Source organism: Erpetoichthys calabaricus, chromosome 4 (assembly GCF_900747795.2).
Source record: "Erpetoichthys calabaricus chromosome 4, fErpCal1.3, whole genome shotgun sequence".
Lineage (NCBI taxonomy): Eukaryota > Metazoa > Chordata > Cladistia > Polypteriformes > Polypteridae > Erpetoichthys > Erpetoichthys calabaricus.
In genome coordinates, this window is record NC_041397.2 from 26992806 (window position 1) to 27019817 (window position 27012).

Here is a 27012-nt window from a genome sequence, read left to right on the forward strand (position 1 = left end):
TCTCCCACATCGGATAAGACATCTCTAAGCATTTGTATAAGTTAAGATCAAAGCGATCCAGTTACTTTTCCTCCATCTCCCTATTCCAGGAGTGTACCACTTTTGTTACTAGCCCCTCATGCTTCAGATTCTGCATATAAGTTACAGCAGCAGAGCAGCACTGAGAGCCAGTTTAACTCTACTGGGTAAGGGCAAGGTAATGGACAGTCTACTTAGTACTTAATCGGGATTTATTAGTGCTCCCCTGGTGAAACTGCACAAATAACAAAACTAACAAGATTATGTTCAATAAACACGTCGCCACTTTCTAATTGCATAATAGTATATGATTATACAGGAGTATAGGTTTTAATAATTTCTGTCAGATAAGTGGGGCTTAACTATTTATTATTTTTATATGAGGAGATAGAGAATTTTAAAATCAGCTCTTAACTTAATTGGAAGCCAGTTAATTGAATTCATACTTGGAGTTACGTTTTGGTACGGTACAGTATGATAACATTGCCCAGTTTAAATATTGAACAAAGCGTATACCTAATCCTCAAACCTCAAAAAGTACCCCGAGACCATGTTTAGCTGAATGTATTAAAATTTAGTGACATCATTGCAAAACTGAGTAACAACCAGTACCATACCTGCACTAGTGGGCTTTTTCATCTCCTACTGAATTTGTTATCACCTGAATAAAGAACACATTGCAGAAAATAACCTCGGCATTTCAAAGCCTTGAAGTTAAACCAACAAAGCTTTTTTGTGTTTAAAAGCAAAATACTTGAAGATATCAGTACAGTGCAGTGGAAATAAAAGCAACTACTTACAGAGATGCTAATGAGTTGTATCATTTAGTAGAATAATTGGTCACATCTCATTTATAAACATTACATTATTATCAGTAAAATATATATATATAAATATACACTACATATATTGTATATATATATATATATATATAATATGCAAAAGGTTTCAGTAATAAGTTTTTTGTTTTTTTTATAGAGACGAGCAGCCGGAAATTTAAGAAAAAACCATGAATACCAGGTAACAGTTTTTGGTTTATATTAGAGTTACCTACTTTAATAGTTAATACAGTGCATTGAGCAGATATTCAAAAACTAACTAACTAGCTAGATGCATTGGATTGTGTCCTGTCATTTGTGAGAAATTTTAAGTACTTAAAAACAAAAAACAGAAAACTGCAAGCTCAGCCAACCAAATGTGTTTAATGTAGGAAGAACTAAAGACGTTTACACATTCTGGGTATTTGTCCTTTCATCAAGGCCTTTTATAACTGTACCTCATTTTCCAATTATTTTAAATTTTTATTTCTTATAAAATATTATGCCTTTTATACTAAACCTTGTTCTTAACAGCATCAAGGACATTGCTATTTAATATACATACTGTACTAATTGTAAAGTATATATTAGAAATTGATATTATAACCTACAGTAGTTGTTGCTGGAATAGTAAATGTTATTAAGTTTATATTAAGTCCTTATTTAATTTTTACCTCTAGCAGGATCAGTGATTTCAATATGTGTACAAAAAGTTAATTGTGTACCAGTTCCTGCTTCTTTTACTTTGTGCATATTGTGCATTTTTTCCTTTTTAATAAAATGTGACATTGCATTCTTAGCCCTTTCTTACTTTTTGTAGTTTCCTTATATTTTCTAATTTCTTAAGCCACATGTTAATTATAATCAAATAATTATAACATTGATTTTATATTCTTTAGTTCTTTATAAAATTTTAGCACTAGCTCTTACATGTAGTATAGGGTGTGAAAAAAATAAAGCTGGAAGAATGCAAGACATATGGCATAATCCAAGCTGCTGTGGTCTTTGAAATAAGTCAGAAATCTTTAACAATATTTCAGAACTTAAAATAACTACCAAGCGATCTGTATTTTCTTCCTTTTTAGGATGTTATGAAGAATTTGGTAAAACGATATGTTGCAGCCATGATTAGAGATGCAAAAACAGAAGAAGGCCTCACAGAAGAAAACTTCAAGGTAATGTAGCTATATTAAGCAGCACTATGGTTTCATATCTGTTTCAGTTCATTATTCAGATATAACAGCTAAGTAAATGAAAAAATTTGGATCAAAGAGCTTAGAAAAATGTTTTAGACAGATCTGTAAATAACAGTAATAAGTATTTCAAATCTCAACATCCACAATCTCAACCACTAGTATGATGTATGATTAATTTGCAAATGTGTCTTCCGTATTTAATTTGTGTGTAAGAAGGAGTAACTAATATTTTCCCATTTTAGAGTCTAAATATCCATAGAAGATCACACCATAGATTTAGTGTTTCTTGGTTGTGGATTTAGCTGTTTCTGGCTTATTAGAGCTCTTTGTTCACTCTGAATGTGCCTTGTATTTTTATTCAACCATGATGACACAAGGCAATGAATAGATGGGGTCTATACCAGAAAGCAAGAGTAGTGTGATATCTGGTTAAAGTAAATCAGGATTTATGGAAATCAGGTAATTCCAATCCAGTAAACATGAGTTTAGCAAAACCTGTGTTTCTGGAACAGATTTGTGAGGCCAAAGATGTGAAAAATTCACTAACCTTGCTTTTTGAAATAGCTGTGTCTGCTCTAGTGTGATACCAGAGTTGCATGCTTCTAGCATACTCCCTTGAACCTGTGAATGATAAGACAGAATAAAAACATGAGTTAGATGCAAATGTGCAAAAAGTGATTTTTATTTTGTACAATGTTCAAACAATAAATAAAGTGCAATGTAGTCATCCTTAATAAATAACTTAATAAATAATCTATAATATAAACAGTGTTCATTGGAGGTTAAAATTCAAATAAATAAATAATCCAAGAAAAAGGTTAAATATCGAAAGTTAAAATACAATTAGGATCCATCCAATGTAACCATCATGAGCCTCTATGCTTCCTAAAATGAATATCTCCTCTCCATACTCATTACAGTCTCCTCAGCAAGAGGAGATGTGCTCCAAAAGACAGTCATCCATTTTTTCTGGCTCATGTTTCCACCACTATCCCCTGGCCTTCAATAGGAAACACTACAAGTCCTGCTGCTGTCTCCTGCCACCATCTTTTTGACTTCAGCAGGAACATAAGAGCACCTCAAGAGCGACCCGACCATGCAAGTGGCGTCCACTCGCTGCACTCAGGGCCACATTTCCAACTGCTTGCCTCCTCACTGTAGCACTGGCTCTCCCACAATCCTGACACTTCTGCTTTTCTTTATTTTTCTTCTGCTCTTAACCTCTGGATCTTCTCATTTCTTTTATTTTTGTTCCTTCCAAGTTCTCTCAATTCAGGTTCCTTTTATTCCTGTGGGTGCAGATGCCTTAATTGTAAACCTGAGAACACTAACAAAGAAACCGGTTGAACTGCGCACATCTGGATGTGAATGCATATGCAATTAATCTCCCCATTACCGAATGAGGGTATCTAATCTATGCTACCACATGTGCCTATGCCCTCCTGGAGCACAAAGTGCAGTATATATATAATGTAAAACCTACACACTGTCATGGACCCTTAACATGCTTTATCACATCCAAAAAGAAAGATTTGTCAAATTCCAGGTCATTTACTAGGGCAAACATTGCTCTAAAACTGACCTGCAAAAGTGCAGGTATAAACATGAAGGATTAATGTTTTGAGGCTGCAATAATTAAGAAGCAGAGCTTCCAATCATAAGATCAAAGGTTGTAAATGTCCTGTCAGAAATGCTGATGCTAGCTGCACTATTTAAAAAGTAGAAAAAGTCAATGAAATTGTAGCTTGCGGCCGGGGCTGTTGCCTCGCCAGGACGCCTCCATGCTGGAAGGACCGGGGGAGCAAGCGTGGCCAGAGCGTTACCTTCCCCGGGACACTAGATGGCAACCCCCCTGGGTTGCAGCGGTGCCTCGGACTCCAGCAAGGCTTTATGGGAGGTGGAGTGTAGTGCAGCCCTGTTGGGATCTGCAGGCACCACCAGGGGGTGCTGCAGCAGGAGCTGCTGAGCCTTAATGGGCAGTTCTTTCGCCACACCTGGAAGTGCTGCTGGAAACGAGTAATCAAGCACCTGGAACACTTCCGGGTGCCTTATAAAAGGAGCCAGCAGCCTCTACTCGGGGAGCCAGAGTCGGAAGGAGGAGCAACAAAGCTTAACCGGAGTAGTGGACAGGAGAAAAGATAAGGAGAAGGAAGAGACTTGTGGTATTGTGCTTGTGCTTGGACTGTATTATACTTGTGGGGAATGGGGAAGGTGTTTCCCACAAGGGAAAAAGAAAAAATAAAATCTGTTTGCTTTGAACTTGTGTCCCGCACTTGTCTGTGTCGGGATAAGCTGGTGGTGCCAGCCTGGTGGGCCACAAATATTAAAAACTTAGTTCCACTTCTTAAACAAACAATTGACACAGAAACACAATTCCATCACCAAATTCTGCCCAGAGAAACATAATCTGACTGTGATCAGACATTCTGCCATGTCCAGAGAAGTGTCTGCATGAATGTTACTGTTTTACAAGTACATCTGAGACTTTAATATATCTGGGGGAACCTTGTAAAACGTGATAATGTAACAAACTGTGGTTTTCATTTGACATAGATGAAAATTAAGGGCATTCCCTTTTTTTTTGAGACACAAATAAATCACCGCCATCAAAGGTAAAATCCACATAGTCATAGTAAGGCAAACAAATTTAAATATCTTAAACATTTCTGAGCAGTAAAAAATGACAGTACACTTGCTGATGGAATGGGCTGCCTACATTCATCCCTTCTGTGGACTCTCCCACCTTTTAAAGAAGCAACTCTGAAAACTCCCCTCATCCACAAATACCTATACCTATAAGATTATTAATGCAGTTTCGATTTGGGGTTCTGTAATGGAATAAGGCCAACAGATATGACTTATGTATTGTAGTTCATTTTACTGCTGGCAACTCTTTCTCTGTTGGCATGAATGTTGTTGCCCTCTGTTTCTCAGACTTGTACTGCATGGTTGATTGGCTGTTCAGTTATCAACTAATAAGGGTTTGTAAATGTTGCCATGAATGTGTACCGATTGAAATCCGGTGTTCTGCCACAAGCTAATCTGCGGGTGCAAAATTGCACAATACCACAGCAGGGTTCATTTAAGATCCAATCAGTCTTTCTAAAACAGACCCCAGATCATTTCTGTAGTTTTGTTTTCATAGTGTTATCATTTGCAATATTTTGTTTTTCTTCTATCATTGTTATTGTCAGTGGGTTCATCTCAACAATTACTAGGTAACATCATGTAAATAATGTATTATAATAATGTAGTTATTTCTAGAAAAGAACAAAAAACATTTTTACATTGAATCAGGTATTTTGACAAGGTGGCTAAACTGAGCCATTTCTGTAATAAGATTTTATTCTGACAACTAGTTACAATTTTTAATTATGAAAATACTCAGTTTTAGAAATCTAGTGAACAAGTATTTTCTTACAGGTAAATTAATTATTTAAAGTGTAGTACTGAAAATACTGAAAGATTTTTTTATTGTAATTTTAAGACAAAATTTAAAATAAGTATACTTTTTAATATAATTTGCCGGCTTTGCTAAAACAACTCGGATTCTGATGATGCTCATTTACTTGTAACTAAAATGCTCATAATTAGCCAGATTTTATGAGCAGACACTATTTCACATGACATTGGTTTAACTGAGACATTGTCACATGTGTGACTGTGCTACGCAAACAAATGTTATTTTAGTATTCAAGGCATGAAAATGACAGCCCATAAAGAAATCTAATCATGAGTTTAACTTGATGTCATGAGTCAATTTCTTTAAATAGTTTACCTGCTGCTGTGTTCTTACTGTTTTAATTTGCAGTTTCAGCTTGGGATTTACAGAATTTATTCAAACTCCACTTGACCAAAATCCTGAAGATTCCCTCAGTTATAACTATTATCCTCTTTAATAAAATCCCTGTGTGCGTCCATGTGTCCATGTGTGTGTCTTCTGGTGAAGTGCACATGCACGGGGCACGGTGCGACACTTCAAAGCAGATGCTTCAAAGGCCGCCTGACACGTCACACAAGACAGAGTGGGCGGGACATATAAAATATTGCATGGCCGATCCAATCGGATTTCGGTAAATGAGGTAACACCTAAAACATAAGGCACGAAAAATCCAATCAGGTACTGAGATGCGGAGACCAGCTTCCCCAAAGAGGTGGTATTAGTGTTTGTTGTTGTGCAAGTGTTCACTCTGAGGATGTCAGATTTGCGATTAAGAAGCTTGGCCCAGTAAAGTGTAAAGTGTCAGTCGTTGAAGGGGTTTTCCTAAATATACGAATTTTCATGATATTACAATAGGATGACTTTTAAAAGTAGATTTATTTTCGCGCACATAAAATCCGTTGCTGGGGAGACGCCACACATAAAATAATCAGCTGCACGCCAGCACAGATTAAAATACTTGCTGGGGAACTGCACAGTACTTGCTGGAGAGACGCCACAGCAAGCTAAAATAAAGAGAGGCAGGATAGGAGATCGTCAAACACACACAACACATCAATCAACAGCCACAGAGGAGAGGATAAATGTAATATTAATTATACTTACTGTATTGTCATATACGTTTCTATTTTATTTTTATTATTATTTTACTTAAGGCTTCTTGCAAAAATATTTTTGACAAAAAAAAATTAAGACAAGAAACAGAATGAGGTCAAGGTCCCTTGCTATTTAATATAGACTGTTCCTACTAATGTTTATGCACTACTGTTCTAGTGCCCGTTATTGTAACGGGCTTAATGTCTAGTAACATATATTTATAAGCAATGGTTTTCAAAACAGTTTTAAAACCCTGAATAATATTGACTCTGCTGCTGATAACTCATAAATATTTAGTAAATTAAACAATATATCATTGCTGAAGTATAAATTATATGAATAGAAAATAATATTTTTTGTATTTGATCAGCAAATTATATATAATAATAACATTCAACAACACTAGAATGAAATGTCAGTCAAAATGGCACTAAGTAAATGTTATTAAGCAAAATGACACTAAGCATAACAATTTTCCACAAGACAATAATTAATTTGTTCACATGACATCAGATAGAACTGTTTTTAATATTAAATTCAGTAAGTTAGTAGAAAAGCATATTCTCAAAATTTTAAATGATCCATATAATTTTCTTTCTTAGTTTAATATGTTTGAATAAAATAATATTTTTGTTCCTATTGAACTACACTTTAATTCTTGGGCAAATAATACCTGTGTTGTTAGTTATTTTGTACACATTTCTTGTTACAGTTTGATTTTCACCAAAATGGATCAGAATTTATTTCCAAATTAAACAACTCTTGATTTACAACAAACTGCCATGGCGTGAATAGCATGTCGTCAAAACACATTTCACTGTTGAGAAAGCAATATATGAGTAAAATGCACAAATTTGAGTTTCAGCAGTTATTCTCAGCTTGGCACATTAGAAATGGCATCAATAAAGAAACCTGATGGAAACATTTCAGTCATCAATTAAGGTTTTCTTCAAGTACATAGTACTTGCTTGCACCTCCTCTTTGTTTTGGGTGGGTTGGCATTGATTGGATATACTGCAGTGATTATAGAAGAGTAACACTAAAGGAGCTCTAAAAATTCATTGTTTAATTTGGTTGTTTCTGTTGGACTCTTTTCTGCAGTATATCTCATGATAATACATGCAGTATAAGTTATTGCAAGTATTACCTACCCACATTTGTTATGCCATTTATTTATAATCCACTAAAGCAAATTTAAGAAACTGTTGATCCTTATGATATAGAGTAAAAAAGCTAAAATCTTTCACAAAACCTTATTAATTTGAAGTGTAAAACAACAGTAACAAGAATCACACATAACTGCGTCAGCATATAGTTAACCCACATTGAATCAAATTGGCTTAATCCATTCTTTGAATTTGTTGAATCTCATGGAGTTAGTATTTAACAAGAGAGAAAAATGATAAGCAGGAAACGTCATTGTAAACTTTTAAAGAAAACATCTCAAACTGTCAAAAACATTACCCTTTTTATAAGCCTTCTCTATCACTGATGTTATTTTTGGAGTGGCCATATTTACCTGCCTAAACAGTAGATAATATCATAGTTAGAAAGGAGTTACCAATATCTTCCAAAACAAATTAATATTATATTTAATTAAAGAGAACAAATCATTAATTGTCACAAACAGTATAAATAAAAAACATATTTCCTGGTGCCAGATAATATCTGGCTAAATTTAGGCATCAAAAGGAAGACCAAAAGAAAAGGAGCACTATGTGTTTCTAGAAAATCTAACCGGCTAAATGCTAGTGTGAAAATGGAGGTACAGTAAATGCTGAATCTGCAAGGATGTATACCACTGATATGCCCCTGTTCCAAAAGATTAGACTACCTTCCTAACATAAGTTTCTAACAAGATAAACCTAAACACTAATCCTACACAGCTGTAAAAATTTTAAATAAATTTTACCCCAAACAAATCTCATTAAATTAAAATCTCATTGTGAATTTCCCATTGGGATTAATAAAGTATCTATCTATCTATCTATCTAAAATGCAGAAGAATAAACATGTAAAAATGCAATGGTACACATTTCATATGTGCTTAAAAGAATATTATACATTTTGATCTTAAAAATGGCTCTGGCAACTGTAAAATAATCAAATTAGATAACACTATTGCCACTGGCCTACTTTTTAATAGGTGAAAAATGGCCACCAAGACTATTCAACCATGATCACATGGACACTGGCCACGTCCAAAGTCTTTGATATATGGAACAGCTGGAATCCTAGTAATAAGGAACAACTGCTAGCATAGCAATGTAGAATTAAAGTAAATAAAATAATGAATGACATACAGCATAAAATTCACTGTTAGAAAAGGCAAGGGTAGAAACAATAAGCAAATGCAAGAAATTAGACCAACTGAATCCATGGGAAACTTTGAATTTTGATGTGAAGAAATAGAATCTATGCCAGGAATTCAAATTTTCCTTATAGACTCCAGAATGGTGCAATAGACTTTGTAGATCAATATCCTTCATGATATGTGAGTCTACACAACAACAATAAAAACAAGGACCTGAATTACCTGTTTTGGTTGTATTGGTTGATTGGCCTTTCATCCAGATGCACTTTATAATTCAGCTGCTGGTTGGCTAAAGGTTACTAGACACCCAAAGAAAACAAAGATTAACAAGTTTCGATTGATTTGTATTCCATGGCTGCTTGGAAAAACTAACTCAACAGAGAAAGCAGAAAACCTTTACAGTCTTGCTGGAAAGAAACAAAACAGCTCTTGATAAACTGTTTCACTGATTCAATGAGCTGAACACCGGCTCTGCAAATGAATACTTCCAGATGGACAGTGCTTTACAACATGTAAATCATTTCCAGGAACAAAGACACAAAACAGCTGGGAACTGTGAGGAAAGATTACAAAGCATGGAGCCAAACAACAATCATTCTGTAAGACATGAGCAGTGCACAAAAACAAAACAGATGGGAGAAAGCTGTCTGGCTTTTTGTGTTGAACAGTCCTCCATAGAGACAACCAAAGCAAAATGTATTTCCTCAGAATTAAAAAAAAGATGCTTCTTCTTCTTCATCGTGTTTTTTTAAAAGCACCAGTCTGACTTTGTGTTGTCTGTAAGCTGTGAGCAAGTACTGGTCCTAGCGCATGCACACCACGGCAGTGGTGGTAAATCAGCTCACTGCTCATGATGATGATGTCACCAATGCATGATGCTTAATTTTCAACACAGAATGAAAACAGAATTCAAAAATGAAACCAAAGCTTACATAAAATGCGCAAAGAATAACATTTTTGGAAGATGATGTCACAGTGTTATGGAAGGTATGTTTAGTCTTAGCTCTTAAAAGTCAAAAGTTTATGAGAAAGGTACTTTTTAAAACATTTATACTTTATTAGAAATTGCATTAGCTTGACACTGTGACTTACAAAGTTTTGATTTTTTTCAGTATTTAGCAAAACAAAGGGTAATTAATGTATGTGTAAAAGAATAATGAGAAAAGTCCTTTCAATTGCAAGATGTGTATTAGTGAACAATCAACATACACTATATTGCCAAAAGTATTGGGACACTCCTCCAAATCATTGAATTCAGGTGTTCCAATCACTTCCATGGCAACAGGTGTATAAAATCAAGCACCTAGGCATACAGACTGCTTCTATAAACATTTGTGAAAGAATGGGTCGCTCTAGGAGCTCAGTGAATTCAAGAGTAGTACCGTGATAGGATGCCACCTGTGCAATAAGTTCATTCGTGAAATTTCCTCGCTTTTAAATATTCCACGGTCAACTGTTAGTGGTATTTTAACAAAGTGGAATCAATTGGGAACAACAGCAACTTAGCCACAAAGTGGTAGGCCACGTAAAATCACAGAGTTGGGACAACGCATGCTGAGACACACAGTGTACAGAAGTCCTCCAAAAGCTCAAGAACAGTGCTTAAACAGCATCATGGAATGGGTTGCCATGGCCGAGTAGCTGCATCCAAGCCTTACATCACCAAGTGCAATGCAAAGTGTCGGATGCAGTGGTTTAAAGCACATTGCCACTGGACTCTAGAGCAGTAGAAATGTGTCTTCTGGAGTGACAAATCATGCTTCTCTGTCTGGCAATCCGATGGATGAGTCTGGGTTTGGCAGTTGCCAGGAGAATGGTACTTGCCTGACTGTATTGTGCCAAGTGTAAAGTTTGGTGGAGGGGGGATTATGGTATGGGATTGTTTAGGGGTTGGGCTTGGCCCCTTAGTTCCAGTGAAAGGAACTCATAATGCTTCATCATACGAAGCCATTTTGGACAATTTCATGCTCCCAACTTTGTGGGAACCAGTTTGGGGATGGCCCCTTCCTGTTCCAACATGACTGTGCACCAGTGCACAAAGCAAGATCTATAAAGAAATGGATGAGTGAGTTTGGTGTGGAGGAAATTAACTGGCCTGCACAAAGTTCAGACCTCAACCCAATAGAACACCTTTGGGATGAATTAGAGTAGAGACTGCGAGCCAGGCCTTCTCATCCAACATCAGTGCCTGACCTCACAAATGCTTACCTGGAACAATGGTCAAAAATTCCCATAAACACACTCATACACCTTGTGAAGAAGAGTTGAAGCTGTTACAGCTGCATAGGGTGGGCCAACTCCATATTAAAGCCTATGTATTAAGAATGGGATGTCATTAAAGTTTATGTGCGTGTATAGGCAAGCGTCCCAATACTTTTGGCAATATAATGTAGGTTTAGATTGTGTTTCACTAATATGCTGTATGTACTCAGATAGTTACATGTGATAATATCAATCTAGATTTTCAGAAATATTGTAATAAGGTACCTTGAGATGCTTGTGATCAAAATAAAAGACATGCAATGTTGACTTAAACCCAGGACAGCAAAGGGTTATTGGGTGAAGAATGTTTTTCAAATTACATAATATTAAAAGCGATGTTCGTCAGAGATCAGTTATGGTGCTGTCTGTACTTTTTAATATACGTTATTGATCTTGATAAAAGTGCTTCATGGTGTTCAAAGGAATACATTATGAATTAAAGCAAAGATCAAATCAATAACACAGAATACAAACTAATATGAAACACCAAACAATATCTGAATAGATTAACATCAAAGTTCTGAATTAGAATAAGAAACAATATACACAAAAAAAATAAAGAAAGCTATGAACAAATAAAGCAACTTCTGCACACGTACAAGTAGAAATAGAAGTTAAACGTTACAAATCACCCACAATGGTAAATAACAATGAACAGGATGAGACCAGGTTTCTCTTAGCAGTTTTAGAGCCAAATAGTGTAAGAACATTACCCATTCAAAGGCTGTCAATTTGATGTTCAGTTCAGATTAAACAATTTCAGCCAAGACTCCAATGGTACTGCACGTTAGGGGTTTATGATGATATGTGGTTTTTAAAATGATCACAGTGCATCTTGGGCTCTTTGGTTGTGTGCAGTTGCAGAGCTGATTCCACATCATCACTCTATGGGATCTAATTAGGACGTCACTCACAGAACTATAAAGGGAAGCCTGAGCAGGTTTGAGGAGAGATCAGAAAGGAGACAAAATAAATCAGAAGGTTTGAGGAACAGACACTGGGCAGATGAGCCGGTGCGAAGGACATAAGGCATGGTGTGTTGCAGTTGGCCCAGTGTGAAGCTAGTAAATGGCGATCATAGGGTAGCTGAGCATTCGAGAGCAGGAGCAACCAAAAGGTACTGAAGATCATCCTGCGGACACCTGTGAAAAAAGGTGGTGGGATGGTGTAGCCAGGCTTGAGACACCCTAGTGGTGATTGGTTGATGTGGCTTGAAGCGCAAGCTTCTTTAAATGGTTGACCATGCTTGCTAGTGTCTCAGCTCCTGGAGGAATCTGACTTATGAGTGAGTGAGGGGGGCTGAGAGGACATAGAAAGGCACTGCAGCTTAAACGAGAGAGAGAGAGAGGCACTCAATTTTTCATCCTTCTGATTTTAATCCTTTATTTGTTTATTGCTGGTTTTTGATTATTATTTCTTCAAAATTGCACTGCATTATTTGCAGTGTAGAATTACTGATCATGTAACAAAGCACTTTTTGCACAAACCTTTGATGTTTATGTGTCCTCATTGACCAGTCCACCCTTCGTCATGAGTATCAATGTCTAGGTTCAAGAGGAGTAAATGCTAGCTGTGGGCCATCCGATCATCACGCCATCACCCTGACCGGAATTGTGCACTGCTGCATAGTAAACACATCCACAGGACTCACCACATTTAGCACTGCAAACTTCTCATGTTTACATACTTTTTTTGCTTTGGTGTAAAATATTGAGATTGCAGTTTACAATGAGTCAGATCATTTTAGTGTTTTAGCATTGATAAGCTGAATGTGAAGCACCTCATTGTTAAATACAGAAACGTTGTTTTCACAGATCCATCACCAGAGTTTATTTTAATATAAAGCAGATTTGGTACATTGACACTCTTGTGATCATAAATCCTAAGCGGGATTGTAAAGTTCACAATTAAGCTCCCAAACGTACCCTGCTGATATCACGATCTCTTGCAAATATGCTTTGAATGCCACAGATTTTTGGATTATTCCAGTGTGACCATTTGCATTTTGGCAGAGTGCTTAATATAGAGAAATATTTCGGCATAATGAAAATGTAATCCTTACTTAAGAAACAGCAAATCTGAAAAAGAGAGAAAACTTTGGGTCAGTTAGGCAGAGTGGTCCAGCAGAAAAAGGAAGGTTGAGCATATGTGAGTGCTGAGAGTGACCCAGAGAGTCTCCAAAACAAATGCAAAATTATGTTCTTGGAGTTTTTGGTTCAAGAAAGTATAGTATGTGGAATAATGCTATAAAATGCACAGAATAGTATTTACCAGAGAAGCACAGGCTAAAGTATAAATCTGAGGAAATCTGTGGTACTGCTTGTTTGACTTTGTGTCTAACGAGCGGTTGTACATGGAGTCCCGAATGAAGCACATTACCTGAATTGTGAGGGAGTGTCAGTTAAGGGATACGGCCATGTGGCGTGATTCCCCAAGGGTGAATCGGCTCACAAAATCCTCATTGTTGAGGACCTGAGTGGCTGGACCAGGCCAAGGGGGCATCCACATAACACCTGGCTGCAGCAGGTAGATGGTCATTTCCGGGGTGGGACTGGACTGCATGTCTGCTTGGGGGTTGCCAACCAGGATCCCAAGCTGTTTTATTGTGTGGTGGGTGCAGCAACGCACTGTACCAGCTATGTTGTTGTTCAAGTATGGTCTATGAGAAGTGTGCTGCATATGATATCATAAGATCAAAGGCATAAGCAGCACTTACAGTTTTTCCAATTTATGGATTCAATTTAAAACATGCTGGTCATGTGACACTTTGAGTCATCTCAAACTTGCATATAAAATATGATGCCGTACAGCTACAGTATTGCATAGGGCAGTGAGTCTGCATCCCTTTCTCAAAACCTCTCAAACCATTTTCTTATTAGTGTTAGCAGGAGCTAGAAGAATGCATCCAAAAAGACATTAGTGTTAGGAATCTGATTTTTGTACCATTTTTCTTGTTTTATATTTTGGTCTTTGATGAATGATTTCACTATGTTTGCTATTCTGACCTTTGCCTGTTTTCTGATTATACCTTTTTTCTTTTAATTTCCTGGTCACTGTCTTCTTTTCATTCCTCTGAAATATTCAAAAGGAAGTAATCAATAATATCCAAGCAAATCTTTTCAGCCATTACACATGCTCTAAGGTTGTCAAGTCATGTCATGTCATATTTCTCAATAATAATAAACATCTTACTTCCAGCAATAGTAAAATTCAATATTCTTCTAAATTCAGGTATCAGAAAAATCCTCTTGCTACAATAATATAATAATATTAATATATAATAATATATATAATAATTATATAATAATATAATATTTTTTGTTTGTTACATACCCTATGGTGTGTACACATGACATAGCACTTTTATCCAGATACTTTTTCTGAGTTGCTTTATTCAAATTTGATTCAAGTGAACACATTTGCACCGTTTGTACTCTTTCATCTTGCCCTGCTGCTTTATAAAGCCTTGGTGAATCCAAATGATATGCAGTCATGAGCTGAAGTTTGATAAATAATATACTAAAAAGAATGCTGAAGTTGCACATATTATGAATTGCGTTTTTAAACAAACTATGTTTAGTCTCAAATCTCTTTGCCCACACATGTACTAATGGGCTAAAACAGCAAAATATGCAAGGATTGTTCCAGATGAGCTACAAAATGTTATGAGACCTTCAAATGAACAACCAAAGCAGGCCAGAATCCTCCGTTCTTGCCCAAAACAGCCTCAATTTGGCCTGACTAAGACCCAAAACGGGAAATTGGTTTAAAAGTACAAAAATTCTCTTAAAAGTCTCAAAATCTCAAAAATACCCCACAAAAGGAAGAACCAGGAAAAGTCTGCCTTGTATTTAGGAAACAAAACATTGAATCTTTGTAAATGAATGATTTATTAAAACAAAAATGAGAAATAACAAAGAATGTTTAAACAAGAGCGAAAATGAATTGCCAACAATGCAATCTAAGGTAACCAAATCTTAAAACACACGGAGAAAAAACAAGAAACAAAACATAAAATAGTGGATAACCAGCAAATCCAAATTCAGTTTGTGCTTCTCTTTTCCTTGATGTTTATTCTTTCAATACCAATTTCTTTCTAGTGTTTTTACTGAGATTCATTTGTGCTTTTATTCTTTTGTATCCTGTTGAATATATTTGTAACACAATAATGAGGAGAGTTACTATATATTATAAAATGTATTATTTGTATACTATTGTTATTGAGACTGGTTGCAAAAATAGTTAATGAAGGCTTCAGTAGAGCCTTTGTAGAGATAAATATTGTCCCTAAAGTGATCCAAGAAATTCCTTTTCCTTGCAAAAACTCTTTAACTATATTCCTTACTTGACCAAAATCTCCTATTGCATTTAACACAGTGTTCCACTACTAAACTGTGGCGGTTACTACAAAAGAGAAACATCACCTACGCACAGCAGGGGGGGGGGGCAAACTAGCTTAGTAAGCCTTACTGCAGAGTCGCATTCAGATGGACGGTTTATCAGCACTTATGAAGAAGACTGATACTGCCATCCAGATTTTGTGGTTCTTTAAATCAGATGAGCAGAAGTTAACAAAATCTATGCTTGCCTTTCTTCTAATTGGCTTTCAGCTACGAAGCTAATGAGACCATCTCATCTGATGAAGAGACCCTGCATCTTGAAACATTTTGGCCAGCACTTTTATTGAATTGCTCCCTTCTAGACGCTGCCCAGATATACACCTCAGACAAAGCCATCTGGACATGTTCTGGATATACTTCAGTGTGGTGTCCACTACCTCTGGATGAAAATTACTACAGTTTTACTATTCCTTTTTGAACTTATTTTTTGGTAATATGCTGGATCAGCACACACTTTTTCACATTATTTTTTCTATTTACATATGTTTTATTTCTTTATACTTTTTGCACTATATACAGCACTTTTATTATACAGGCATGTATAAAGGATGAAAAATATATATACAGATAGTTATTTTCTTCCATATTTTCTATTTCTGATCATGGTTTTGTCTTCTCCTCTTAATATAAGATTTGTTGTTATAGTCTCTTCCTCCCCATTTTCTTATTTACATATTTACTTCTGCTGTCATTCTTATTTATCATCCCAGCTTGACCAGACTGTAGATGGGAAGTGCATGATCTGGGTCAGTGCCTTTCTGGCTTTCACTAAAGCTCATTTGAGAAAGAAGGAACACTATGAATAATGCAGTTATCTCACCAATCTTTTTTTTGTTGTTGTTGCTATTTTTATCCCACTCTTAATCATTTTCATACCTTTTTGTTTATTTTGGGTGGCCACCACAGAGCACACTTTGTATTTAAGCACACACATAGCTAAGTGTGATGTCAGGTCTTTATTTAGTATAAACTGAGCTTTGGCCTGTTTTGAGGGGAACTATTTAAAAGAAAATAATTTTTTAAAAACACACAAAAATACAAATTTTACAACCATGGACATGGTTTTTAAGTTGGCTCCTTTTTAATTGGGAGATTGATAAAGAATGGGGTAGTTCCTACTTGAGGTTTAGAGAAAGATCAGTGTAAGATTTTAAATATGTTGTGATCTTGAGCTTGGTTATATTCCAGGCTTTGACTTTACTTTTAATTTTGTGATTACTATTTTTATTAGCTGACAGCCCTCCTAACCTATTCTGCACAAACAAATAATAGTTACCTTGCAAATCTAAAAGGATTTTTTTCTATATTTCAGCTCTGCTACATCATGACAACAGTAGCCCTTTCACATTTTGATTGTGACATAGCATGGTTATGCAACAGCATGGGTTGAAATTAATATTACTGCATGAGTTGCTTAGTCTTAAGAGTGTTCTGCAAAATTTTCATTGTAATAGTTACAGACTCCTTTGTACCTACAGGCATCATGTTTCTGTTAGTTGTATAACGTAAAACATTTGAAGGGCTAACCTTTTCCATCCTTTGTTAAATAAAGATTTAAAATAACATTAAATTATAATTTCAAAAATGAAGTTTATATTGTGCTTCAGATGGGCAGGGACATTTTGACTGTATCAGTAAATCTTGCAGTACTTTTTTTCTCTGATATGTTCCACATGTGTCACCTTACATGTGTGATTTTCACTGGAAAAGTAAAACTGTCCTTGTTGAGTTCTCCAACTTGAATAAAAAGCTCAAAAAAACCTTGAAATTGTACTCTTTTTTTAATTCTGATAAGGCAAAACTATTTGATTTAATCAGCACCAGAGATGTGGAAAGCCAGTGCAAGTTAAAATGATGTAGAGATTTTTTTTCTGTTAATATTTGGTTACATTTAGTCAATAATTTACTCAAACTTCTGGTAAGACACATACAATACTTTCATTGGATTTCTGTGCTGATCAGATTTCCACCTGTTAAACCAAAATCACAGTAAATGAACCACGTTCATTTTAAGCAATACAATTTATCAATTTACACAAGGATGATATAAACTGGTTAACAGTTTACATCTAAACAAGAAGACTTAATAATAAGATAGACAAACCTATGTCACTAACCTGGCTGTTTTTATTGTGTTCAAAGACATTTTTAGTTTCTGGGTAATTGTGAGAGTCTTTTCCCCAGGTACTGTAATTGTTTTCTGAGTGTCTGTGACTTTTGTTCAATGTATGAAACGCATGACTAATTCCATTCAATGTTGTTACTCTAACCAAGCAGCTTTGAGTGAGAACCTTGTCTTATACTATGAAAAAGAATCCCTTACTTTTACAAGGTGAATTTAAAAAAAAAAACTTGTTAAAGCTAATACTTTACCTAATACAATTATCACTGATCCTTGTTACATAGTAAACGTTTAACATGGGACAGTAATGCATGACAGTACTATGAATGGCTGCTAACTAAAAATAAGAGTTTAAATTAAATATTACAGTTAAAAATATTGTGGTTTTGTGTGAAGTGTCTTTTGTGCTGTGAAGCTGTCATTTTTGATCCAGGTTCCAGTGAATATCAATCATCAATGCCAATTTCATCTTACCATAATGTCATGAACAAATCCATTTTTTTTTTATTCCTTCACTGAAGGAAAATTTTTTGAATGGTTAACTAGATTAAACAAACACATTATTACTTGCAGGATTAGTTTTTAAAGAGACTAATAAAGTGGGCATGTGACAGGAACTAATGACATGGGTGTTGGATATCAAGACTATTAAGTGCGCTGAATTAGTACCGCCCAACTGTATGTTTTTTAGTTCCCATAGGACTGTCGGCTGAGGTGGTGGATTAGCGACAGTATTTAAAAGTGGTTATTATTATCGGCAATTAACAACTGACAGTTACTGCAGCTTTGAAATACAGCTGTTTGAAATTAACCAATCTCATTGTGTGCAGTGGTTTATCGTTTTGTAATGCTTGCCTTTCTAATCATATGCCAGATGGTCAGTATTTGTGCTTTCACACTATAAACTCCACTACTGCTGCCCAGTTCCACCTCAGCTGAGCACTGATGGTCTATTTACTTTGTTTATTGCTACTTGTTTTAACATTTTAGACTCTGTTGCTCTGTTTAAGGTCAAGGACTCTCAGGGGGCCATTTGGCGAGTAGGGTGTAAGTGGAAAAAAGACTAGGTTCAGGTGTCTTTTGATATTTTATGGCACAGTTTATAAAATTACCAGAAAGGTGTAAAATTTGCTAGAACAAAGTATTTTTCAGATGTCATTATGAATAACTGTCATAGACTTAGAATTTTATTTTTTTCTCCAGCCATCTGGAGTTTTTTTTTGTTTTTTCTGTCCACCCTGGCCATCGGACCTTACTCCTTTTCTATGTTAACTAATGTTATCTTATTTTAATTTTGTATTTTGTCTTTTATTTTTCTTTTCTTCATTATGTAAAGCACTTTGAGCTACTTTTTGTATGAAAATGTGCTATATAAATAAATATTGTTGTTAACCCTATAAACACTGTCCTTAATCCATCTGATCCTAAATGTCCTGAACATGTCAATGAACAGTATGCAACGATTTTCTTGGAATTTTTTTGTTCAAAAATTAGATCCCACATTACACCCTCTGTTGATGACCCTTCTGTCTTTCCTACATGCTCAGCTGTTTTTCATCAGTTTGAGCCTATATCTCTCTCTTTATTTAGGTATTAATCACCTTAAACCCACAACCTGTTTGCTAAATATTATTGCCTCTTGTCTTCCTAAAGATATTTTTGTTGTGGTTGTGCCTAGTGTTTTGGACATTATTAAAAATTGTCTTAGTAATTGGTTCAGTCCCACCCTCAAGCTGTGAATTCATCAGATTTATGAAATACTTTGTATATATAAAGTATTATAAAATATTTCAGTCTGGTTTTGAGGCACACCAGAGCACAGAGTCTGCACTTTTAAGCACAGGTATCTTGGGGCCTCATGTATAAACAAAAATGATGCATACAAACGTTTCCATGCTCAAATCGTGATGTATAAAACCTAAACTTGGCATAAAGCCACGCACATTTTCACGGTAGCTCCAACCCTGGTGTACGCAAGTTCTCCGCCCAGTTTTGCAAACTGGCGGCACCCAGCGTCAAAGCAGTGCTACTTTTCCTGTGTGGTTACCCTTTCTTTGTTAGATCCATATCTCTGACGTGGCTTTATCATATACACTGAAACTAACTGCATATTGTTTATTAGTTTAAGGCATCTGATTGTAATTAACCTGTAACAATATAATGGTCCAGGGAATAGCCAAAGTATTCCAAATACCATAGTTGCTTTAGCGTTGTTACTCTCACTGCACCTTCTTTTTCTTCTTTCAGCTGCTCCCGTTAGGGATTGCCACAGTGGATCATCTTTTTCCATATTACTCTGACTGCACCACTCGGAGTATTTATATCACTATATCTGAGTGGGGAATCACAGATCTACAGCAGCTAATCGGAAAGAGAATTATCGGTATACAGCTTCAAGCACACGCTGCCTCAGCCATGCTGTCTATTGAACTGCTCTCACACGGCAAACGCTTCAGAGCCTTTCCTGTACAGACCTCGCGGTTCAGAAACAGTTTCATCCCAAGAACTATAAATGCACTCATTCAGTCCATCAAGTGCTCCTTGTAGATCTGTTTGTACTTATAAGTACAATCACTGCACTGTAAACTTGCGATACAGTTATAGTATTGCACAACCTGAGCCACTTTATAAAGCACGTATTTACATATGATGACGATACCATTTTTAAGATGAAATGCAGCAAAATATGTTTATTACATTATACAAATAAAATGTTGACATTTTTTAAATAATCTATATTTTTAATAATTAAACATGTGAGAACACAGTGTCGCAGTGCTAGCAAGGAGCTGGCGCTCCGTTCACGGATTGTTCCTGCCTCGCGCTGTATTCTTGCTGGTGCTCGCACGACACTGGAAGGATAGATGGATAGAATAATTAAACACGTACTACAAAGATATTTCAATGTTCCTTGAAAGTTTTAAAGAATCTGCATTCTAAGCTTACAGATGGATTAACGTCTATTACAGACCTGATTGTGTGGCGAATGGGTATTTGGAGAAAGAAAAGTAAAGACAGGAATTGGGGGTTAGTACGTTTGAAAGAGACAGTACTGCTACAATAAAGTATTTCATCGTAGGTCGCGCATGGCACAGGCAAGCATCTTGCGTGAGACATGAACAATCACTGCACCACCGTGTTCCCATGTTTAATAACATGCTTTAACTCCTATCATCATGAAAATGATATCACATATACATCTCAGTATTTTAATTATTCAGAGAGCTGTAATATTACGAATGTAATGGATTCTGTGTCCTGTTGGAGGAAGAGAAAGCCCGGAAGCATGTAGTGATTCACACACACAGAGCACATAGAAGATCAAATATAAAGCAAAGCATTTAACGTGCTACTTTAGTTACGCAGGGATTTGAGAAACTAGTAAATTAAACGATTTTAAGATGAAGTTTATGATGTTCTACTTTAATGACAAAAACTATGTGATTAAAGTGGAAATTTTGAGATTAAAGTTGACATTTCGTGCTTTTTTCCCACTGTGTGCCTTTTTTTTTTCTCTGTACCCTAATAAGCTGTGATGACACTCAGACGGTGGGCTACGACTTGCCTTTTCACGGCGACTTTGAATATGTGACAACTTCTTTTTTATTTCGGGCACTGTGAACTTGAGCTTTCGAGTTTCTCCGACACCCTGTGTCACTCGATCAACTTCCTTTTGTTGTTTATATCACTGTTTAAACCAACAAATAGTACGTTTTTCCTTGCCTCAACTTGGTATTCACTGAAATTCTTCTATTTTCCCTCGTCCTTTTGCCATTGTCTTTTCACAGAAGGCTGAGCTTAAGGGCTGTTTATATTTATTTGCATATTCAAAGAGGCGTAATTCTGGGAGGAGTTGGGGTGGGACAGCAGGCGCGTGCACGTGCGTTACTTTTCACGCTGACCGGGATTTAATTAGATGTATGCATCTGGATTTTTTTGTGCATACGAACATTTCCGCTTTTGTGCTTACGCCATGTTATAGTCTGAGTTCTACGCACGGCTTTATACATGAGGCCCCTGGTGTCTTATTATTTTTAGATCTAACTGAAGCATTTGATAAAGCTGAACATGACATCGTCTTCGCCAGTCTTGTACGGTATGTGGACATCCAAGGTACTGCTTTGAAATCATTCAGGTCATACCTAACAGGCAGAAGTTAATCAGTCAGCCTGGGGGACTTCCCCTTCTCCTTGATTCCTCTCACCTGCGGGGGTTCCCTATGGATCTATTCTTGGGCTTATTTTTTTTCAGATTGCATCAATGCATCTTTTCCTTGCTACCCAGACTCTGATATATCTTCTACTGAAACACAGCAAATACTCTTTCCGGAATATCTGAAAGACATTAAAACATGGATATCACTAGATTTTCTCAATTTAAATAACAACAAAAGAGAGATTATGTGGTGTGGACCTTCTAACCTTACCTGTGCAACTGCAATTTAACCTTGGCCCTCTGACAACCTACTATAAACCCTTCACAAAAAAAAAATATTTTTGTGATTTTTGACAGTGCCCTCAAATTTGACAAACAAACTAACTCCAGTTTTAAAGGCTTATTATATCAGCTCAGGGTGAGCTAAAGTCAAGCCTTTTCTTTTTGCAGCTGATTTTGAAAAAATAAATTATGCCATTGCCTCTTCATAGCTTGGAAATTGCAACTCATTATACAGTGTAGTCAACCAGCCATTAAGGAGTCAACCAGGGGTCCCTTCCTTGTCTACAGTTAGTCCAGATTGCTGCAGCCAGGTTCCTAATAGGCTCACAAAAACATGGTCATATCACACCAGTTCTACCCTCTCCTCACTGGCCTCCTGTTTGATATAGGACTGAGTTTCAAATTTTATTTTTTGTTTTTTGTCACAGAATGGTTTAGATCACTTAGGTCTGTTGCTGTTCACACTGAGGTTTAGAATTAAACTTAGAAGACGACCATGCCTTTGCAGTAGCTGCCCCTAAGCTTTGGAATAGTCTACCCCTTTATATTATTTCTGCACCATCTAAAAATTATTTTCAAATCTTTTTCCGTTTATCGTCTTTATTTTTAATTACATGTTTATTGATCTGTTTGTGGAAACTGTACAGCACTTTAGTCAACAGCCATTGTTTTAAATGAGCTCTATGAAAAAACTATCTTGACTTGACTAAATGAGAAGAGTTACTAACTGATCAAACTATTGTCTATTAGAAATGCTCACCTACCAAAATTCTGGCATTTGAAAATAAACAAAATGCAAAAAGACATTGATTTTATAAATAAAAAAGGATAATAATCATGTGATCTACTGTAGAAAAGCAAGAAGACATTTTTGTGAAAGAACTGAAGCTTCATACTGTTTTTCAAGGAGGATGGTTGAATAGATACAATAAAATATTGTTTAAGTCCTTCACTCAAAGTCAAAGTGTTGAATGAGATATTTGGACAGATTAGCTATTAGCTAGTCAAACAAGCTTGATGGACTGAATGGCCTCCTCTCATTTGTCAAATGTCCTATGTTCTTATGCTAGTATAAAATAAAGCTTCTCATAAGTAAATAAGTCTACAGTGATACCTTGAGATAACGAGTTTAATTCGTTCCGTGACCGAGCTCGTAAGTCAAAATGCTCGTATCTCAAATCAATTTTCCCCATTGAAATTAATTGAAAAGAGATTAATGTGGGCCAGCCCCCAAAAAACCACCCCAATTTTTTGTTAAATGTTTTCAACATAAGAAAAATGTATTTATAATGAGCAAATATTGTATACAAACAAAATAAAACCTAATACATAAAAGAGAATCTAAAGAAATAAACAGATGTTGGCGAAGCCAATTAGCGCATGTAATGTTTTTTTCTTTCACTTCACTTTTGCTTAACTTAATTTTCTTCTTCACTAGTTTTTTTCTTTTTTGCCACGCTTTCATCACTTTCATTCTCAAGGCGTTTCAATAGAAACCTGTCCAAGGAGATTTGTTTAGTCCTCCCCTTTAGAATATTTCTGAAATGAGTTAGGCAAGTGTCATTAAATAGCGCCGCTGCACGATCAATTGCAACTGGTGTTTCTTTTCATTAAAGTCAAGCGTTAGACAAGTGTCATTAAATAGCACCGCTGCACAATCAGTTGCAAATGGTGTTTCTTTTCAATAAAGTCAAGTTAACTATCGCCGCTGCACGATCAGTTGCAACTGGTGTTTCTTTTCAATAAAGTCAAGCGTTAGACAAGTGTCATTAAATAGCGCCGCTGCACAATCAGTTGTAACTTTTTCAGGGTGTTTCTTTTCTTTAAAGTTTGAAACTTTTTCCCACATTGCAAACACTTCCTTTATGTCACTTTAAGAGATAACCTCCTGCACCATACCGATCTCCTGCAGAACCTCTCGTATGTTGCCGCGTCTGTAGTTCCGTCAACTCCTCCGTTGTCAGTTCCTCGGAATGCGCTTTGATGGCTCGTATTTTGAATTTTGGCTCGTAACTCAAGGCAAAAAATCGACCTAGTGACGGCTCGTATCTCAAAAAATTCATACCTTGGGGCACTCATATCCCAAGGTACCACTGTATTTAGAAAATGTAAGGCTTTTACAGAATATTTACTAGAAAATGTTAAGTCAGTGATTGATCATTCCAGTTTCTTAATATTTATCAATGAGATGACGATCAAAATGACATGGTACAACACCCTTGTACTAATAACATTTCTCAACAATTCTGATGACTTAACGTTTGAAAGTACATTAAATGCCTAGATGTTATTTATGACATAACTTTTAAAGACAAATTAGTAAAAATAATAATATAAAATTCTCAAACCAAATTAATCCAAATAATCATCAAAGGGCCAAAGCCTATCCTGTCAACATTAGATACAAAGCAGGTGCCAATCTTGGACAAGGTACTAGTAGATCACAGGGCACACTCGTGCTTATACCCTTACAGGGCAAATTTACAGTTACCAGTGGGATGAAAATCAAGGTACATATTGTAAAACTCATACTGAAAGAACAAGAATGTGTAACCTCTACAAGACAATTACCAGGCGCAGTATACAATCACAGGGCACTGAATCCAGGAATCAGCAGTACAAGCAAGTGCATCAGCATGGTGAAAATGACGATGTGGACAGAAACAAAAACATACAGAATGTAAGTCTGTAGATCGTCCGGAACAAGCATCTAATTTTGCGTAACTTAAAAGTGCTTAAAAGAATGCAAAAATGACAAAAATGGCTAAACATTACAGATGCATAGTTCTTATTACCTTTGGTTACATTAATGAATCTGCAGACTAACACTCGAGCTTTATAATGCACAGGCAATGTCTCATCTGGGGTACTGGGTGCAGTTTTGGTCTCCAGGCTACAAAAACGACATGGCAGTGCTGGAAAAAGTCTAAAGGACAGCAACTAGTCTGCCAGGGCTACAGGAGATGAATTATTAGGAAAGATTAAAAGAGCTGAGCCTTTTCAGTTTAAGCAAAAGAAGATTAAGAGGATAAAATTATGAAGGGAATTAGTCCAGTGGATTGAGACTGTGACTTTAAAATGAGTTTATCAAGAATATGAGAACACAGTTGGAAACTTGTTAAGGGTAAATTTTACACAAACATTGGGCCTTTTTGCTTTATACAGAGTACCACTGACATGTGGAATAACTTGCCAAGTACTGTGGTATACAGTAAAACTTTAGAGACTTTCAAAACTTGCCTAGATTGTTCTAATTTTCTAAGGCAAATTTTGAAGCATATTCATGCTTCTATAATAGTTCAATCAGTTCAAAGAGATCCTGTATAAAATTAAAAAAATGTTATTTTAATAAAAGAAAATCATGGTAAAAAATAATACAAATAGAAGTACTATTGCAAGTTTGAAAATAATAAATCAAATTTCTGTTGTTGTTTATTTTGGAACCGTCTTGCAATACTGTTGTATGTCCTTAATAACAATACATTTGTCTTTACTTCTCAAGTTGCATGGCCCAATAAAAGTTTGCTTGCAACTTTCTTGCGGAATAATCAGAGTATATGTAAAAGATTTTAATGAGGTTGCTTTCCTGACTTGATTTTAATTTTAATTTTTTAGGAATTGAAACAAGACATTTCAAGCTTCAGATATGAAGTTCTTGGACTATTAAAAGGAAACAAAGGTACAAAATTTAGCTCTGGGGCTTCAAGCGTGAGTGATGTTGATGAAACTTTTAAGCATGACCCGCTTGTCAGTGAAGAAAAACCGAAGTGTAAACTTCATCTTTTTAATGTGACATCCTTGTTACAGCAAAGGCCTTTATCTAAAGTTCCAGAGTCCTATAATGGTATTGTCAATGGTTCTGCACTTTTGGTCTCAGAAACGGTAAAAGAAAAGCAGCAGAAAAGAGATTTTCACAAAGACATTTCACAATTTGGGCTGTTTCAAAGACAGACAAAATTAAGTAGCACAGACCAGTACACAAATAGAATATATTCCGTCTCTGAGGAAATCGGTGAATATGAACTTGACGAACCATTTTCTGATATAAATGCAGTGGAAGCAGACAAATCATTGACAAGCTGTGAATCAGACAAACAATTACAAGGGTCTGCTAATGAACACAAACCATCTTCTGGTGGTAGTCCCTGTTTCTCCTCTAAGATAACTACAGAAAGCAGGACACACTCAGAAGACGAAAAGGACTTGTCTTTGTAGAAGTATGGCTGTGATAGTAAATTGTGACAATGATATCTCCTGTGTATATGGAGATTGTATTTATTGTACATGCACTATATACTAACTAAGATCCTTTGTGGCTATAAATTATGAAACAGTTGTTTCTTTTATATAATTTATAGTTTAAACAAGCCTCGGCTCTATTAATGATATTTGCCACCAGATATCTAAAATCTGTTGCTGTATCATATAGGTTGCTACTGTACTGTAAAACAGTACTATAATAAAGGAGCCAATGCGGAATTTGCATTTTTATGTCCTAATGGAATTGCTTAGTAAACTTTCCCACAAATACTATGGTTCTCTGTTGATTTTGTAAAATGACAAATCATGTGTGCTAATTAAAAGTTATTTTTATCTGCTATAAGAATATGTATGTCTGTTAAATTACATACTCTACAGTTTGATAATTAAAAGAACTAGATAAATAAAAATTGAAATTTGATAAATAATAAAAACAAAAGGATTAGCAATGTTTTTTATTAAACAGTCACAGAAATAATGTGTATTACTGAACAGAAGGAAAAGTGGCCTTATAAAAATCCACTTTAATCATGTTACAAATTTTTTACAGATAAGACAGATATCCTCTTTGTGCCATAAAAATACAGCATGAATTTAAAGTCAAACCATGTTTCTTCAATTTTAAAAAAGGTCTTGGAATTTTATATT

The 27012-nt window shown here is 35.7% G+C and overlaps 1 protein-coding gene across 1 annotated transcript in view; it reads left to right on the forward strand.

Moving 5' to 3' along the window:
* The window catches only part of LOC114649902 (short transient receptor potential channel 4-like), a 146564-nt gene extending 119854 nt beyond the window's left edge, over positions 1-26710 (forward strand). The window contains exons 9-11 of the mRNA XM_028799272.2: positions 997-1038; positions 1922-2011; positions 25720-26710. Of these exons, the coding sequence (XP_028655105.1) occupies positions 997-1038; positions 1922-2011; positions 25720-26319 (732 nt within the window). The 3' untranslated portion in view covers positions 26320-26710. The remainder of the gene's footprint in view (positions 1-996; positions 1039-1921; positions 2012-25719) is intronic.
* The last annotated feature ends 302 nt before the right edge of the window (positions 26711-27012 follow it).